We start from the raw sequence: 19061 nt of genomic DNA on the forward strand, positions 1-19061 counted from the left end.
ATTTGTGGTCCAATTAACTACCCAACACGGTTTCACTGCGTTCCGCGGGGCCCATATACTCCCCTTTCTCCTGCTAATGTCCACTTCTCATGTTAAACAGAGGCATTTTGTTTTACAGGGATTCACCTCCCTCTAACCAGTTGACTCTGGGAAGTGGGTTAATTCACATGCAAATGATGCCAAAACACCAGTCATTCATGCCTCTAATGACAAGCAGCGTTAACTCGGTGACGTTAGTGGGGGTTGGAGGGAGGAGGAGGAGGAGGAGGAGGAGGAGGAGGGGGCGAAAAGAGCTCCGCGACTCCGACGCTCTTCAGTCCGGTGCGCGGAGCGGCTCAGCGCGCACACACACATTACCCTCTCAACTTTTCTAAGCATTGTTTCACCAAATCCGTCTGGAGGAGCACCAGACTCATTTGGATCACTCACGACTGGATGTATCTCTCTGTCATTGGACCTGGGACTTTAGGTTTGTGCGTGTGTTCCGCGCACGCTAGTTGTGTCCTTTCCGTTTGGCGGACCTTGTCACCGCGGTGCCCGGGGACAGTGCGGCTGGCGCGGGGTCACTCGCGTTTCGGCCACGAACGGGGCTTTGTTTGACTTAAAAACGGGATTTTCTTTTGGTCTTTTCCCCTTGCGGAACACTTGCGGAGAATAAAGCTGAGCAGGGTTTTTCGTTTTTGTTTTTTGTTGTTGTTTTTTTGCGGATGGGATGGTGTAAGACAGTCTGCGATGAGGAAGATCTCCTATTTCCACACAACCCCCTATGGATGATCTGCTCCACAGCCCGTGAAAAGGTATGCATGGTCGCTGCACCCTTTACAAATATGGTTATGTTACTGGTTTATTATATATATATATATATATACATATATATATATATATATATATATATATATATATATATAAAAACCTATAACCTTATTTTTCACCGAAAATGATTTTGTCTTATAATAATAATTTTAGTTGTATAGCACTTCTCATAAACGGCATGCAACTCAAGCTGTAAAGTGCTTTACAATAATAGAATGCAATCAACTAATAGGAACAATAAAGGAAAAAAAAACACATCAAATGCATTTGATATAAGTAACTCCAAACAGTATCGTTTGTCTTGTTTGCCACCAGCTTTGAAAGGTCTATTTTGCTGGGATGGGACCTTGTCAGCAAAACGTGTTTTTACCTGGTTATACTCTTCATCGTTTTCCTTCTGATTTGCGCTTTCCGGACACATTATTTCTTTGCCAGTGTCCGTTGGAGGGATTGATCCAATTAGTCCGGGCCACTTGGGATTAGTATATGGTGGGATTTGCCCTAAAACAATGAATAACTGGACTTCAGCAGCTGGCCACCAAGTCAAAGGCTAAAGACTTTTTGGACAGTATTTTTATTTTTTTTACACTGCACTGAAAAACAGGGTTGGTTCCTTTTGGATTGTCGTGGAATCCTGACCTTGCCAGGACTCCCCTGTCACTTCATGGAAGGAATCGACTCTTTATGAATAAGTGATGTTATCCATTCCAAGTGCACTGAGCAGCATCTCAGTGTTATGTTGCAGAAATCTCTAACCCTTCACACTCACTCTCACACTCTTTTGAGAGCGAGAGGGGGATATGGAAAATGTTTTGGATAATCTTTATGTACCAAGGAGAAAGGCATGCAATTTGATTTTCCTCGACCTCGGGCTTGTCTCAGATATCCACATGCAATGCATAGAGTTGAATGCTATGGCTGCCTGCGTGCACACACACACATGTCTGCTGGCTCTGATTTGTGTGTCTGAGATAATTATTTGTGTGTGTGTGTTATCTCTGATCCCAATGCACTGAGTTATGCAGAATGGATAATCATTTGTTATGACAGGTGGGTGCACGTCTAATCTGAGTTGAACGATGCTGAATGTGCGCCTCAATTTCAGATATGCGTATCTCATAAAAACCTACAGGCCAAGTGGACTTCCGGTGATTTCGCCAGCGGCAGCAACAAGCCTCTGGAGCTGCTGAACAGAAGTGTTGTCCCCCACATCCCCAAACAAAGTCATCTCAAAGAAAGGATCTGTCCTCCTCTTTTCACCATACTTCTAGGGAACAAAAGGAGAGGCAGGGGGAAAGAAAAGACAAGAGAAGACTTGGCTGCCGTGCGCACCCAGCTGTTCATCTCTCTCTCTCTCTCTCTCTCTCTCTCTCTCTCTCTCGCTCTCTTTCTCTCTCTACCTCCTTTTAACTGCAGAGCTGCCATTCGGGGATGGGACTTTAATCCTACCGTCCAAAATGATGCCATGGAAAAGCTACAGAGGTTTTGGGGCCTGTTCAGGAATGACTGCGGGAATGATTTGGGCATCTGGTGGACTCGATCTTAAACCTTCACGGCTGGTTCTTGAAAAGGATTGGATGAAATGTTGTTTTTGTTGGGGATTTTTCCTTGAGGATGAGCCTGAGCAGTTTAGCTTGGGGGGGGGGGGGGGGGGCTGCGGAAACCTCCCTGTGAAAATTCTGGTCGGGGAAGAAGTTGCAAAGGTGTTTGGCAAGGCTGTCAGCAAAGTTGTTGCCCTGAACAAAACAGAGTTAATTTTAACAACTCTGCTCTTCCCTGGGTTACAAGGGTTTTATCAGGTGGAGCAGCGCAATGATGATTAACCCGACACAGCGAATGATTGTCCACTGTAACCACGGTCCCCAGGATTACCATGCAAAAACAACCCCCAGCCTCCCTCCAGGTCCACATCCCCCCGTAGAGGAAGAGGAATTGGGTCATTTTGTCTCTTTTTCCTGACCTTATGAGGCGTTTGACTTGTATTACTGGAGTCCTCATATCTTTCCAAATTTCAATGAGGCAGAAGATGACAGATGACACCGATAAACTTCTCTCTGGATGGTTGGGTCAACTTGCACCTCTTCAAATATTAACAGTATGTCAAAATGTATTTGCTGTCCCATGCAGCCACCGGAGGCTGATTGTTTGGACAAGATAAGATCTCTGATAAATACAGAGCCAAAACAATAGAAAAACAAAATTAAAATCTAGCAGAGGATGGATCAGCTGACAAAGACTGAGGAAGTTTGGGAGGTGTGAACCTAGAAATGTCTTTTTATTGCCTCCTTCTGGCTGGTTCTGGTAAACTCAACACTGCCATCTTGTGCGCTGCATGCACGTATTTAAGCTGAGGTCTCAGTACAAACCTCTCACAGAGGCATGTTTAGGCCTTCAGGCATGTGCATGTGTTAAATCTCCAACGTTCAGGGACGTGGGGAAGGAGCTGCCAAGCTGTGTTGAAACTTCAGACGTGTCGTAAGGCTGAATCACCAGAGGATGAATGTAAAACGTCATGAATCACTGGGAAAAAAAAACAAGAAGATAGGAAAGATGGATGCCTCATGCAGATATATACACATACACAAGACCCTCTTAAGTTCCTGTTTGGTCCACAGGGAGAGCCTCCTAAACAACGGATGACGAGGCCGCAGCCAGTCTCCGCGGCACAAATCAATGCGGTGTAATATGCTTTCCTTGAGGCCCGTTCAGCAATGGCCTAGGTTATTTATATACCTCTATCTCCAAGTGTGCCTCCTCAGCCAAAGGCAGAATCCGCCACTAACCACCTGGCAGCAAGTCAGAAAGTGTGGGAGACGTGTGCGTACGTGCCTAATCTCTCCTCTCTCCATGTTTATTGGTTCCATTTCCTATCACCACTGTGAATCATCATCTCACTCCAGCACAGTAGGTGGTGGTGGTGGTGGTGTGCAAGAGAGAGAAATGGTGCCGGGGGAAAGGGGAAGAGATGGTGTAAAGTGTAGGTGTGCTCGCAGTAAGTGAATTGTTAATCATTAGTCGGAGTAACAGTGAGGGCGCTGCCTCATAATGAGGGCCTCACTGCTGCTTTGGCCGGGGCTGCTGCATCATGCCGCCGGGTGAGGATTTTGTGATCTGTCGCCTTGGCACAGACGTGATAACTTACTCAACTTACAAGGCTTTACTGTGCAGCCTCGCCTTCCCCTCAATATGGGGGTGATATCTGAGTGCAACTTCTCCATATTCATACAACCGGCTGGGGAAAACTGTGTCTCACAGCAAAACAGAGGTAATGTCCTCGTGCAAGGGCATGGGAAGTTGCAGAGCTCTGCTTTTCTGCAGTGCAGGTTATGATCAAGGAGAGAAAATCCTCAAGTGGTGATGGAGAATTAAACTTTAAGATTTATATATATATATATATATATATATATATATATATATATATATACACACGATATACTGTATATATATCAATGTGTTTTGTCAAGCAGTGCCATGCATTGTATGGCCAGTCATGGCTTGCAAACACAGTGTTGTAGTTGCTAAGCTGCAATTGACTTTAAACTTTACATTTTTCCCCACATTGTTTCTGTCATCAGAGTCCATTATGGGTAAGCCTAAAAGACTAAGTTGTGTTGATAACCAGGCGGAGACTAGGGGTTTTGAAGAAAAATGAGCCTTTAAAGGAGAATAATTGGTGGGATTTTGCCATCTCTCCACCCTGAACTGCCTCGCACTTAAGGTACTTTGCAATCACAGATTCTCTGCCAGCCGACCTGTCAGTTTGTCATCACAGCAGACAGTATCCTTAGCATCCTTAAGCCTTTTCCTGGGTTGTTTGTCAGGTAGAGCGTTGAGTCGTCTGTCTGGGAGGGTAATGGGATTGTCTCCCTGTCGGGGCCGCTCGAGCGCCAAAGGAGGTTAGCGGGATGTGACCCACTGGCCAAGGACACAGGACTGTGTGCTTGCCCACGGTTTTCTCCTTTATTTGAACAGGGATTTGATTGGATTGTGTGGGCCTTCATTTTTTGGGTTTTGCAGAAGATTTGAACAGATGCATTGTGTTGCTTAACACAGTTCTATGTTGGTGTATCAAAAAACGAACAAATCTTTTCCGCAATACATATATAATTTGCGCTAACAGCTGTTTGGACAAGCCTGAAGATGACAGGGTAGCTTGGGAGAGGCCTGCAAAAATCAACACTCCAAACTCACTCCATCCATTCCTTCCCGAGAAAAAACTTGCACACGGGTGTTTTCCACTTTGGAGCCGGGTGGATCCAGCTGACTTATGAGAAAACGCCGCTATCTCAGCGAAGCATCTGCTAGTCGTTCAACCTAAACTTGTACAGAAAAGGGGGAAAATCTGTGTGTGAGAAGGATGGCGAGGTTTATGGGGGCCGCCTGTACAGCACTGCTCTCCATCACTGTCAGGGGCCGGGCGCTGGTCTTTTCCCTCCCCGGCCTGGTTGTCATTAAATCGTTGGCTCTCGGCGTCCGGGAGGACAGCCGGGGTTAGAGTATATCTTTGGCATTATGGCGTTTTGCAGCGAGAGTCCCGACAGGTAGCCTTGACCGCTGAAGTTCGACCCTTGAACCGTCTGGAGTTGATGTGTCACATCTTCCATCAGTGGACGCCTCAAACCAAAGACGGGCGTCATGGGTCCAGAGCCGACCCAAGGTGCTTCATCTTGAAAAATACAGTGGTCGACGTCCTTCATCGCGAGCTGTTGTAGTCACATTAAATCAACTGGTTTCCACACGTGGCTTTCGTTTTCAATCAAAGGTTACCTTGAAATAAGTTTAACAGGTAATTTTGATGCAAGGTTTATAAACCTGCCAAACACCTCCCTTCTCCCTGCATTCCTGACCGCTGTCGCTTGTCTCCCCCCCCCCCTGCAGGAAGATTTGTGTGCACTGTAAGTGTCGCCGCGAGGAGCATGCAGTGACGGCCATGCCCGTGGAGATGGAGAAGACGGTCACCAAGCTGATGTACGACTTCCAGAGGAACTCCACCTCGGACGACGACTCCGGCTGCGCCCTGGAGGAGTACGCATGGGTACCGCTGGGGCTCAAACCCGAGCAGGTAAGGGGAATCAGGTTACGCGGTGACACATATCGGTGTCACTCTGGAGGGCGGGAGAAAACCCCTCCCTTATTGAGCTCTCGGCTACTATCATGTGTCATAGAAGTGTAATCTGTCATGCCCTGTGCAGTTTGTTTTATGTTTTACACGTACCACCCCCCTCTGATAGGGGTGGAGAGAGATTCAACTACACTTGAGCCTGGGCCTCATATCTGTGAATCTTACATATACTGTAGCTATAAAAATAAAAGATGTATATCCCTGCAATCTCTATCACTCCATCATGATTAAGTAGTTGTACCCTACCCTGGTGACACAACCCTCATATGGTTTTAATTATACACATGGAGTTGATGTTCAAATGCACTTATACAGCCGTTGACCTGGATTACATCTTAATTTGCAAATATGTCGCTGTAAACTCTACATTGAGTGTAGTGCTGTTGATGGCACCCGTTTATGTTTTCCATATTTTTATATAAGCATCCCAGATTAGAGCTTTCGTGTCAATTTGGAGATAAACCCATCAGCCATTCTAAATGTGTCATCTCCAAGCTATTATATAACAAGGATTATATGGTGTTGGGGGTGAAATTCATCTCAAATCATAAATAAGAATATATATATATATTTTTTTTTTTTGAGGCTTAACAATGCACACCAATTAAATATTGAATTGAATATACATTTAGATTTTGTAATTGATTATATCACACATAGAACTCTGCAGAAAAAAACAGGTTGGATTAAAGGAAATAACATTTTGAGCTTTTATTTGTGTTTTAACTGCATAATACAACATTGGCAATAAATGAAGGCTAAAATTCTTTCATCTTTTAGTGCCGAAGTTCTATTATTTCATAATTTTCAGCTTTTCTCAGCTGAAAATTTGCTCATTACCTCCACAATTTCAGCTTTATATGGTGTGTATGTGTTTAAAGGAGAGAAAAAGCCAGATAAGAGTTTTACATTTTAATGCACTGTATCAAACACAACGTTTTATCTTTCTGATGTAAAATCCAAACAGAAACACCTCTATTCTCTTGTGAGCTCAAAGGAGGTCCCGTTGCCTGTTGGCTGGTCTGTGGTTTGTATTTTTAGCTTGCTATTCGTCATCCTCCTCTCGGGTCACACCGTCTGACCCCACAAGTCAATTAGCCTCCTGTCCAGTTGTGATGTCGCCCCTTGGCCCGTGTGGCCCAAACGACTTCCCTGTGTGGACCACTACAATTTGGCTTTTTTTCCCACACACAGATACGCTGTAAATCCACTATATTCAGCATCAAGAGACATAGTAGCTGCTTCGACCGTAGTTTCCCAGCCGAGGTGCTGAAGTTATTTAAGCTGTGGAAACATGGTGTTTGACCTCTGGCGGAGTTGCGGAAGTATGCCTGCACAGAGCCTTTCAACAACCCTTCACCGCCAGGAGAGCAAGGACCCGGGGAGAGGAGAAAATATGAGCTAATCGCAGGGATCTGAATACCAGGGTTTTTAGATGGGGGCCCAAAAAGCATTGCCATGATACAGCCCTTGGAGGCCAAGAATGTTAAGCGTCCATCTGGGACACTCGCCGAATGAATCTGCTGCTCATCTCTGCATTTCATTCATGGGGGGAAACCTGCTTTTTAAACTAAGCCAAGCGAATCAAATTCATTGCAAATTGGTCGTCCGGGCGCTTTTATCATCTCTGACCCTATTTAAACCACCATAAAGTATATACTAGTGTCCGCGAAAAAACGCCTTGATCTCCCACAACGGGGGAGGACTGAATGAGTGGGTGAACGGTAGAAACTGGTTGATCCTTTTTGTGTCTCCTTCCTCCGTCTGTCCCTTCACGTGGACGAGATGAGGCTTCGATCACCCCCTCCCGTGGTCCCGCCCTGGAAACGAGCTTCGGCCTGTGAAAATCACGCCTCCCTGTAGCACTCTGGGTTCTTGATTCCGCTTGGCCTTTTTCAGTTTTGTCTGCTTTCGATTACAGTTATTATCACAAGCTGCTCCTCCTGGCTTCTCGCTGTTGACCGTGTATCCGCTGCGCGCGTGTGTGTGTTCGTGCGTGCGTGTGTGTGTGTGTGTGTGTGTGTGTGTGTGTGTGTCTTTAGATCTTTTCCTCGGGGCAGTGTGCCTTTCACCCCCACAGTGTTACCCCTGTTGATGTTGGAATTCTGTCTTGTGATTTATCGCTTGGGATTTGTGTGTGTGTGTGTGTGTGTGTGTGTGTGTGTGTGTGTGTGTGTGTGTGTGTGTGTGTGTGTGTGTGTGCGCGTGCGCGTGCGCGTGCGTGAGCACGCACATGTGTCTGCGAGTGTATGTTTTGGCTTTTTTTTTTTTCCTTGTTTGTCTATCGGAGCTCAGTGATTTATCTGGGCTTGACCACAGCCTGGCTTTCCACAGCCGATCTGGAGATCCCCTTAGCGCCCTGAATCTTTGCTGTTGGACCCGCTCCGCCCCACAGTGCCAACAAAATCTCAAGCATAAGGACTTGGGTTACACTTTAAACAAGAGACCCCTCCCGCCCCAGGGTGGCTATAAATTCATCCCTAAACACAAACTCCACGTTATAGCGCCACTTATAACTGAGCTAACAGTCATCCCTTCACTGCGTTGGACAAGCGACAGGCCGCAAAGCTTCAGCTTTAAAATATGAGATCTGCTGAAATGGTGGCTACATGGGGCCGATTCTTAGCTTAACTGGTACTGATGGAATTCTAGATTGTGTGCGTGCGTGTGTTTGCGACTGACTCTGTAGTGTTGCCAAGGACAAAGCTGATTGTTTCCAGTCAGCAGATCCATTTATTAGAACAATGGGCCATTAAGGTTAACTTGGCTCTGGCCTCCTACTCAACAAGTATCGATGGTCTTCCAAACCCTCCTCCTTCCTTTTCTCCTCTCAACTTGAGCTCTTCACTCCTTTTTTGTACTTCCAGCTCATCGGTGGAGGTCATTAGTTTAGTTTTTTTTACATTCGGTCTCTGGATCTCTATACTCGCCCACTTTGACTCTTTGACTCCTTCTTTTACTCTCTACTCTCCTCCCTTCTTCTGTCGTTCCTTGACCTTTGTCCTCGAATCCTCCTGCTTATGGCTGTGGTTCTAGTGGCACGGGGCCCCTCCAGTCCAATCGTGTCATATAGCCGCCAGCTTAAGGGTTGACGGCAGAGCCCTCACAGAACTAAATTCAGGGTGCACTAATTTATCCATACATTGGTATTCGCCTTGTTGACTGCCATCTACCTTTCGTGTAAATACAGTAAAATGACATTCACCGATGGCAGTGGCCGACGGTTACCTGTTTTGTGGCATCAGTTTTCTGCTCGCTTAACATTGTGTTGGTTGTTTGCGACTACGTTTACATGGAACACAGTAGATGGGAACAGCAGGGGAGCGAGGGAGATGTACAAAAATGAAACAAGCGTGGCGATATGTTGCTGTTTTGGTGATGTACAAAGACTGCAATAAAATCATAACTAAATTATTTCATGTCTGTTATTATATATAAGAATTTATAAATGTAATAACCTGGAGCCGCAACGTGATCATGGGGCCGACCGCTCCAGACCTCCATGTCCAAATCCTCCATCTGCTTCCTCGCTACAAGAACCAAACAGCCTCCATGCAATTAATAAATAGAAAAACAAAACCTTTTATATCAATCCTCGTTTTTTATTTAAGTAATTTATGTGTAATATTCCGTCGAAAACGGCATCTACCGGCTCAGAACTCCTGCAGCTGCAGCAGACACGCATAGTAGAGTCAGTTTCTCGCTTTCTCAATGTCTCTAAGGTACGTAATATCTGGCTGGAATTCCGTCGTGGAGGACGGCAAAAATGGCAAAAAGTTGAAATATTTTATCGCACAAAAGGGGGAATAAATAACAACAAACACTTGAAGTTAGATTTTATTTTCACTTTGTGCAGCTTGATTTTATTGTATTACATGAAATGGAGAGATGGAAGTTACTTGAGAAAAGGTTTTGTATTATTTTCTCTATTTATTATAGCAGTTTTGCACAATAAATGTTCCTAGAACCTCTGTACTATGTGAAATATTTTGTGGTAATACAGTTAAGAGAACAGTAAAAGCTGCCATGCAGTTGCCATACCAGTGCTTTACCACTTCAGAAGCGTTTATATCGAAATTTTAAGAAAAATTAATATATACCGTTACCGCCCACTCTTTAAACAATACAGTTATATAAATTTTAGGCGATACCTCCCAGCCTTAAGTCGGCTCCCTATCACCCTCCCATCCCCCAGTTAGAATGTAATGAAAAGGCTGCAATAAATAACGCGGTATCCATTGTAATGTAAATAATGTCCCAAGTCATTTAGGGTGCTCACATTTACATCAATCTATCCGTTGCATCGCATGTACACATGCACACGTTCTTTTTTACATGCGTGCACATTAGGTTGAGTGTGCACGTGCGTGCATGCATGACAGGTCAGTGATAGATTCCCATGTCAAAGTGCTGGGAGTGAAAGGCCAAAGTCCATTAAGTCTACATCGGTGGGCTATAAATCAAAGTTATTGTAAGTGTGTGTGTGTGCGTGTGTGTGTGTGTGTGTGTGTGTGTGTGTGTGTGTGTGTGTGTGTGTGTGTGTGCATAACTGTGAGTGTTCTTCAATGTAATTTATGTTTTTTCTTTTATTTTTTCATCTTTTTACTCGGAACTCCTTAAGAAACGCATTTTAAAATGTCCAAACACGGCAGAGTAGTGTGTGTGTGTGTGTGTGTGTGTGTGTGTGCGTGCGTGCGTGCGTGTGTGTGAGTGTGAGTGCTTTTTTTTCACCAGTGCCTCCACTGCGCTTTTCCTCCCAGGTTCACCAGTACTACAGCTCGCTGCCCGAGGACAAGGTGCCCTACGTGAACAGCTCCGGAGAGAAGTACCGTATTAAACAGCTGCTCCACCAGCTGCCCCCCCATGACAATGAGGTGAGACGCCCAAAAGATCAAACCCCCTTCCCCACAAAAACACCACCCTCCTCTCCCCCAGGCCGCTATGGAGATGAGGACAGAATATGACGACTTATGGGTCAAAGAGAGTGTTTTTGAGCCGACATTTCCTTTCCTAATCCTGCATCATTTTCCTCCAGGTGCGTTACTGCAACAGCCTGGATGACGAGGAGAAGCGGGAGCTGAAGCTCTTCAGCAACCAGAGGAAGCGGGAGAACCTGGGCCGTGGCAATGTGCGCCCCTTCCCCGTCACCATGACGGGGGCCATCTGCGAACAGGTGAAATAAACACACATTGAATCTCCTTCGGGGGCTGTTTCGGGGCCTGAACATGACAGAAAGATCAAAAGGTTCTTCTCGTAAATATCGCTCCAGTATCAGTATCATGCCATAGTCATAGACAAGCACTGAGAGATAAAGGATATATCAAATGGTTTTAATTTTTAACAGATACATTTGTACATCCATGAGTCTGAAGTCTTGCACAGACCTTTTTTGGCTCTCATATTACAGTCTTTCAGAATTAGAATGGTTTTATTTTGCCAGGTGCATTTACATAAATTCATTGTGATTATTGGTGCGTATAGTCTGAGAAAAAAAATATTGATATAAAATTTAATAGAATTAAAACAAAAGTTTAAGAGAGTTTTAAGAAAAAGTAAAAAAAATGCAGAAAAAGAGAAAACAGAAATAGTTGAAAATATATAAAACATACACAGAATATACAAATGTGATTTTAAGCACAGGATAAGTTATTGGTAATGGGTATAAATTATGAATTACTCAATGTATTTACTAAGCTGCTACAGTTTGTACAGCGGTATTGCAAAAGTAATGAGCGAGTTAAATACGATAGATTTCTGTGATCATTTAATTCGCCAGCACAGGGTGCTGTATTTTTGTCCTTTTAGACGGCCGGCTTTAATCCAAAAGTATCACCATTGCTCATTTTGTTAAGCCGGTTGATCTGTGGTGCAGCGTCGGCAGCTGCTGCAGGTTAAAAAAAAAATTAATCTGAACGTAGTATAGAAGAAGGGCTTGTAGCGTGTTTCTTTGGCAGAACTGGTGCAGAGATCCAGATCTTTTGGGAACAGCAGCCCCAGACACCCCGTCAAACCCTGACTCTGTTCAGTGTGAATGTGTTTTGTTCTCACAAAGAGGCTGATGGGACTTGTTACTCTTCCAATACACCGACTCCACTCAGCTTCCTCTGTCTACTGTGTGAACAACAGTGCAGCTTTTCTGTTGTTTGTTCCACTTGCCTTCAGACAAGGGTATGAGAAAGCAGATTGTTTGGGAGTGTGCATTGATTGGATTCCCCCCCCCCCCAATGACCTCCCCGCAGCAGAAGGCGGCGCACCAGTTAGATAACCCAATAGTAACTTTCCCACTCTCTCTCTCTCTCTCTCTCTCTCTCTCTCTCTCTCGCTCGCTTAGTCCCTCCCTCTGTCGTGTCCGTCCATCTTTATTTCCTCACCCCTTTAAATCTCCCCTTTCCCTGCCCGACGACCTTTCCACTCTGCCTCTCTGCCTGCCACCCTTCCTTCCCCCCTCGTTTATCTGTCCATCTTCCCGCCTCCTCCATTTATCTCCTCCTCTATTTATCTCTCCATTTATAACCCTCCCCACACACTTTCCCACAGATCTATTTATTTTTTCACCGTGGCCTGGCCTTTATCACCCACCACCCCAAATGTTCACTTTTGGTTGAAAGAGGAATTATTTGACAAAGTGGCTAACACAGCATAGAACACTTGAAGGTCATGCACGGAAAACAGAGCACTGATATAAAAGCGGGTATTTTTCATCAGACTATTTTATTTTATTTTTTCTAACTCCTGTCTCTCTCCCCCTCTTTCAGTGCGGAGGCCAGATAAACGGCGGCGACATGGCGGTGTTTGCGTCTCGGGCGGGCCACAGCCTGTGCTGGCACCCTGGCTGCTTTGTGTGCGGCGCCTGCGACGAGCTCCTGGTAGACCTCATCTACTTCTACCAGGAGGGCAAGATCTACTGCGGGCGGCACCACGCAGAGCGCCTGAAGCCGCGCTGCACTGCCTGCGACGAGGTGCGAGGGCGCAGCACATACGTATCTAGCTCTCTATTTATCGATTGATCGATGGGTAGATGGACAGACACAGATAGACAGACAAACAGGTGGATAAATAGATGGCCAGAGAGAGGACCTACTTCAATAGAACCGTTGTGCTATTTCTATAACATACGTATGGACAAGGAGCAAGGCACTTCCTGGAAACCCCTAACATTAAACCTAGGCAGGTTATTTTTTTCCCTCTCACCATAATGGGGTCAGCTCTCCATACCCCAGTCTCCACGCCGCCAATGTACCGTCACACACTCCCATAAAAACGGGGACAAGGGTAGCCTATTTCAATTCGTGGGGTACTAAGTACTTCAAAGGCACGCCCCGTCGCATCACAGGCAGTATAATTAAAAATTAAAAGCCCCAATCTAGGATTCGTTAACCCGGCACACACACAGAGGCCCCCGTCCATGTGTCAATGACAAAGAAGATGATCTAATAGTGCAGCTTGGAAAGTTGGGCAAGAAAGAGAATAGCTTGGAATTCCGTTGTCCTGTCATACAGTTTAGTACACCACCTCTAAGGAGCCATGATAAATGACCCTCCACCACCATCATCATCAGTTCCCTTTTCCCTGCTTTCTCCCAGATCATCTTTGCGGACGAGTGCACCGAGGCAGAGGGCCGCCATTGGCACATGAAGCACTTCTGCTGCTTTGAGTGCGAAACGGTGCTGGGTGGCCAGCGCTACATCATGAAGGAGGGCCGGCCCTACTGCTGCTCCTGCTTCGAGTCCCTCTACGCCGAGTACTGCGACTCCTGCGGGGAGCACATTGGTAGGCTGACCCCCAACCCGCCCACTGCCACCCACCCCAAACTGTACCCCAATCAACACCCGCCATACCACCCAACAAAGGGCCCCAGAGGCTCACATCGATGAAGATCAATGAGGAAGTTTTGAGTTCTGTTGAAAGGGAATGACTAAATGTCCTGGTTCTGCTAGGAGGACGGTATACTCAAGCAGAACTTTTCGAGCTCAACGACGCCTTCAGAACAAGGAGTTCTATGTGCAAGGCCTCGCGTCAACTTTTCACCAGTTCACCGGACCAGTTTGCAGACTGCGTGCCATGGCTCCATATATTATCCAGGGAGGCAGAGTTCCACTTTCTTTTTTTTTGCCAGCGTTTTTTTTGGCCACGTTCTTGTTATGATTCCCATTTTCAAATGATAGAGATAAGAACACAGTTGATCCTAAACTCTGCCAAATACCTCTGTCATAAAATCAAGTATGAAATACATCTAAAACCGGGTTATTTGGAAAAGCCTTGTTTCATAGAAACATGGAGGCACTTTAATGCAACTAGCATTCTAAAACATTAATTTACAAATTTACATATGTTCTGCGCATGTAAATGTATCAAGAGGTAATATTTTTATCACAGCGACCACCATACTGCATGATTCTAACATAATGGTTAATGAGTTTAACTCAAACTTGCAATTAGCGCATCGGTATACTGTACACACAAGGTAAATATTAAATTTTTTAACAAACTTTCCTTATTAACACCTTTTGGCCCGATGCCACCTCCTACAAGGGGTGTGTGTGTGTGTGTGTGTGTGTGTGTGTGTGTGTGTGTGTGTGTGTGTGTGTGTGTGTGTGTGTGTGTGTGTGTGTGTGTGTGTGTGTGTGTGTGTGTGCTCGTGTGTTCGTGTGTGTGTGTGTGTGCTCGTGTGTTCGTGTGTGTGTGTTTGTGTGTCCCGCAACAGGATGCCCAGCTGTGATTTGGCACATCCCGCCCAACAAATTCACTCTGTAATTATTTGTGAGACAGGATACAGAAAAGTATTTGGGTGGGAAAAAAATGGACTGATTATAAATTGAAGCCATGAGAGAACATGCTGCAACCAGATGGCAGCCATTAGCAAATAGCTGCTTTTCTATCCCGTCCGGCAACCCAAACACAGTTAAAACGCAATGTGTTTGTATAGTTCTGGGTAAGCCCCATAATGAGTTTGCCTCTAAACTCGGGCCCCGGCTCTCTCTTCTCAGTCAACAAACCAAACTTTAACATCCCACTGTTGCCAATTAAAAAGGTAGTTTTTAATTGGCGCACTTTTAATCCAGATGTCTTTTTCTTTCTTCAATTATTTCGATAATTACCCAAGTTTATATTTAGCAGTGGATTAGCACTCGACAGTGTTCACTTTCCCCATAATCCCCACAAGCCAACGTATATACTCTTTCCTGCAGGCATCGACCAAGGCCAGATGACATATGACGGGCAGCACTGGCACGCCACCGAGGGCTGTTTCTGCTGCGCCCGCTGCAAGCGCTCCCTGCTGGGCCGCCCCTTCCTGCCCAAGCAGGGCCAGATCTTTTGTTCACGCTCTTGCAGTCTTGGAGAGGAGCCCAACGGCTCGGACTCCTCCGACTCGGCCTTCCAGAGCGCCCGCTCCACCAGAGAGTCTCGGCGCAGCTCCAAAGCAGGCAAGACTGGGGGAGGAGGAGGGCAGACTGTGAGATTTTCAGGCGAAGTGGACCCACTTTCCATACAAATGGACCTCCTGAGCCTCTCCAGCCAAACCCCTAGTCTGAACCGCGAACCACCTGCCTGGCAAAACCAGAACCAGGACCATGGGAGGGACAGCTACGTGTACGAGTCCCAATCCGACCCCGCTGCGAACGCCACCCCTCTTCAGCTCCTCAGCCAGTGCAACGTCAGGACTGCGTACAACCCAACCTCCGGCCAGCCGCAGGACCACAGGCTGAAGGAGAATGGGAACGTGAAGAGGCCGCCCATCTCGGCCTTAAAGGGCCACTCGCTGAACGAGACGTGGTTCCACCAGCCAGGTCCGGAAGACTACTATCCCCCCAAGCTGAGGAGCCAACAGAGCTTCAATGAATTGACCCACATTTCTCAGCCCCATAACGGCTTCTCTGCCGACAAACGCTCCATCAGCCTGCACGGGTTTCAGAGGGAGAGGGACAGGGAGGTGGTGCCACCGACTCATGCCCAGCTGGGGAGAAGCAGGAACCCTATCAATGCACTTAACTTTGCCGAGCAACTTACCTCCCTGGAGCAGACTCCAAGAGGGTCCATGGAGTCTCTGGCCCTCTCCAACGCGACAGGTAGGTGCAATGTTGTGGGTATTGTGTTGTTTCTGCTTTACACTAGACTGGAGCAGGGTTAGGTGGGGTTGGTTGTGATTATACTTGTTTGGGGGAAGGTGAAACTCCACAGAACAGTACTACTACTCCAGGAAAGTCACTGTCAGTCACTGTCCCTTCTTGTATCAGTATCAGATTGGCTGCTGTTTGCTTTTCATGTCATCTGGATGTGGACTTTCTTTCATCCTCAAGCAAACAAATAAAATATGAAAGAATAGACAATAAATTTAAGGTGCACAAAAGGTGAGACTAACTCTGCTCTTTTCCTTTAAGGCAACTCTGTTGACGATGGGGGGAAGCGCCAGGAGCACCTCTCACGGTTTTCCATGCCCGACCTGAGCAAAGACTCTGGAATGAACGTGTCGGAAAAAAGCCACATGGACACCCTGAACTCCTCTGTGCAATTCCGCAGCTCAGAGTCTCTGCACAGCCTCACCGGCGGTCAGCCCTACATGGAGATGGACCCCCCACTGGCCCCACAGTACTTGAGGCAGTACCGCGAGCCCCCCGGCATGGCCATAAACCGGCTTCCCCCGGGATTCACCTACCAGGAGGAGGACAGTGTCAGCTTGGTGAGCAGCGCCAATGCCGCCCGCCTGCCGCCCATCAGCGAGCGCCTTGTCAGCGCCGGAGGAGTTGCCGGCGGCGGCAGGGGGGCGAGTGTCCGGATCGAGGCCCCAGGAAATGACATCCCCCAGGGGCGACGCCACCACCACCACCACCGCTCCCGGAGATCCCGGCGTTCCCGCTCGGAAAACGCCCTCCATCTGGCGGCCGAGCGGCAGGAGCGACCTCAGGAAAGGCCGCAGCTGCGCGTCCGCGAGGACTATGACCGCTTCCCGGCACCGAGGGGCACCAGGGAGCAGTTCGGAGGAGGGCGGTATCAGCCCCAGCCCTTCAGGCAGTGTCCAAGGACCACCTCGGACCTGACCCTCCAGAACCCCGGGGCCCACCGCCGCAAGGGCCTGAGCCAGTACTCCTGGGATGACTACGACGACGACAACTGGTGCTCCACCTGCTCCTCCTCGTCCGAGTCGGAGGATGAGGGTTATTTCCTGGGGGAGCCAATCCCGAGGCCCGTCCAGCTGCGATACCTCAGCAACCAGGAGTTTGTCCACAAGTACACCAGCACTGGGGTGGGGGGGGGCAATCACGGCGGGCAGCTGCACGGTCGCAGACGTCCAAAAAGCAAGAACTGCATAATCTCCTAACGCTCTGTCCAACCTCCAGTACGATATCCAAAACACTGACATACAAAGTAACAGGAAGATCACCCAGTCCAGTGTTGTTGAGTCTTGAGTGTTGTTGAGTCTTGAGTAACACGTGGTTTGACAGTACATGGTAAATAACAAGTCGGCTAAACAGTGAAAAAGCACCGATGTTTGCATGTTTTCTTAATTTTAACTCTTTCCGAAATTTCCGAGTGTTGAGGATAACAGTACGCAACAATCCTATAATCCAGTCGGAATGTTTATCCAAGCTGATGTGCAGTTGTTACCCTAACACCCATTTCCATGCAGCAGACAGTGTGTACAGTACTGTTGAGTAAGTTTACGCTTTTACATGTCATGTGATTTTTAGACGCTATACTGTGCTATTGTTTTCAGTTCATAGTATGTACATAGCTAAATGAGTGAGTTAAGTTAAGGACATCGATGTAAATATGGTTGTAAATGAGCTGGCACATATTTTTATATTTTGTATGGATAGGAACATTTAAGTATTAAATATCTATAATGTAGAGATAGACTGACAAAAACAAAAGTATGCATGTTTCGTTTGGCTAGCCTGGTCTTGTGTTTGGAATAAAGGAGTATTTCAGACAGCGTTAAATGGTCAAGTGGCTTTTTCTTTCCTCGTTTGGGGAAACAGTGTGTACACTGCACGTACACCAGGTTAGTGCTTGGCGAGGTGTGTGAGCGGGTAATGATGGCTTGGCCTCGAAATCAGTCACCTTCGCCATCTGTTAATGGCATAAATGAACGACGATAAGTCACAGCAGGAGGTTGTCACCCTTCACCAGCCTGCTGATGCAATGTATGCGGAAGGTGCAGACAATGTGTTTTTAACCTCTTCGCTCTTGACAAAGCTGCTTAATTTTTTACATATTGAAAGGTAGGGAGGATTTTCGTTTTTGCCCCCCCACACACAAAAAAAAACTGCCCTTTGACCGTTTAAGCTGTTGCGGTTACTCTCGGATGCACCAGGTTGAATCTAATGTTTTAAGGTTTAAGGATTGTTCTCCTGTAAATTGGATTGACACTGACATCCATGTGGCGAGGGGATTTACTGTCGCTACCCCATGAAATACATGCGCGCACACACACACACACACACACACACACACACACACACACACACATAGACAAGTTCAAGTTCAAGAGACAAACACACTTTGTAATAAACACATAAAGAAGTGACAACACACTGATCTGGATTTTATTGATCCATAGGCAATGAGACTTGGCATTTTCGCTTTATTACCCATTTATTAACTCTTCTCGGCCCTCCTTTATGCTGTCAATTTGTGTGTGTGTGTGTGTGTGTGTGTGTGTGTGTGTGTGTGTGTGTGTGTGTGTGTGTGTGTGTGTGTGTGTGTCTTACTGTGTGTCAAATTCAAAGATTAGAGGAGGAGAGGCAGCGAGGGGAGACACAGATTGATGCCATATGCCCTCCAGACCATGTACAAGGTAGCACGCAGGGGGATAATCCCTGCATTCTGCTGATCCGCCCAGAAGTGACAGTTGTCGACCGACGAGATCCGACTGCAAGTAAATTAGATCCACAAGTGGCGGGGTCCGCCAGGGTAAACCCCGAGACAAAAGGAGAGTCTGAGTCTGTGACCGGGTTGCATAGATGGTCATGAGGTCCTCATCTCATATGCACCTATAATTAAGAAATATAGGGGATGAAAATATTATATTAAATTAAATTAAATTATTTTAATATTAAAATATTATAAAATAAAAATTATATATATTTTCTGCATTGGTGGTGTGCCTCCATATTCAGTTAATCCA

General features: G+C 46.5%; 1 protein-coding gene across 1 annotated transcript; it reads left to right on the plus strand.

The window, feature by feature from the left end:
* Nucleotides 1-351: 351 nt before the first annotated feature.
* prickle2b (prickle homolog 2b) lies at nt 352-18001 on the plus strand. Its single transcript, XM_080001464.1, has 8 exons — nt 352-797; nt 5692-5875; nt 10696-10809; nt 10971-11108; nt 12691-12894; nt 13519-13705; nt 15124-16002; nt 16315-18001. Exons 2-8 carry the CDS (start codon nt 5744-5746, stop codon nt 17250-17252), a joined length of 2592 nt encoding a protein of 863 aa, XP_079857590.1. The 5' UTR covers nt 352-797; nt 5692-5743; the 3' UTR covers nt 17253-18001.
* Nucleotides 18002-19061: the final 1060 nt, after the last annotated feature.

The sequence above is a fragment of the Zeus faber genome (genome assembly GCF_960531495.2).
Source record: "Zeus faber genome assembly, chromosome: 5".
Taxonomy (NCBI): domain Eukaryota; kingdom Metazoa; phylum Chordata; class Actinopteri; order Zeiformes; family Zeidae; genus Zeus; species Zeus faber.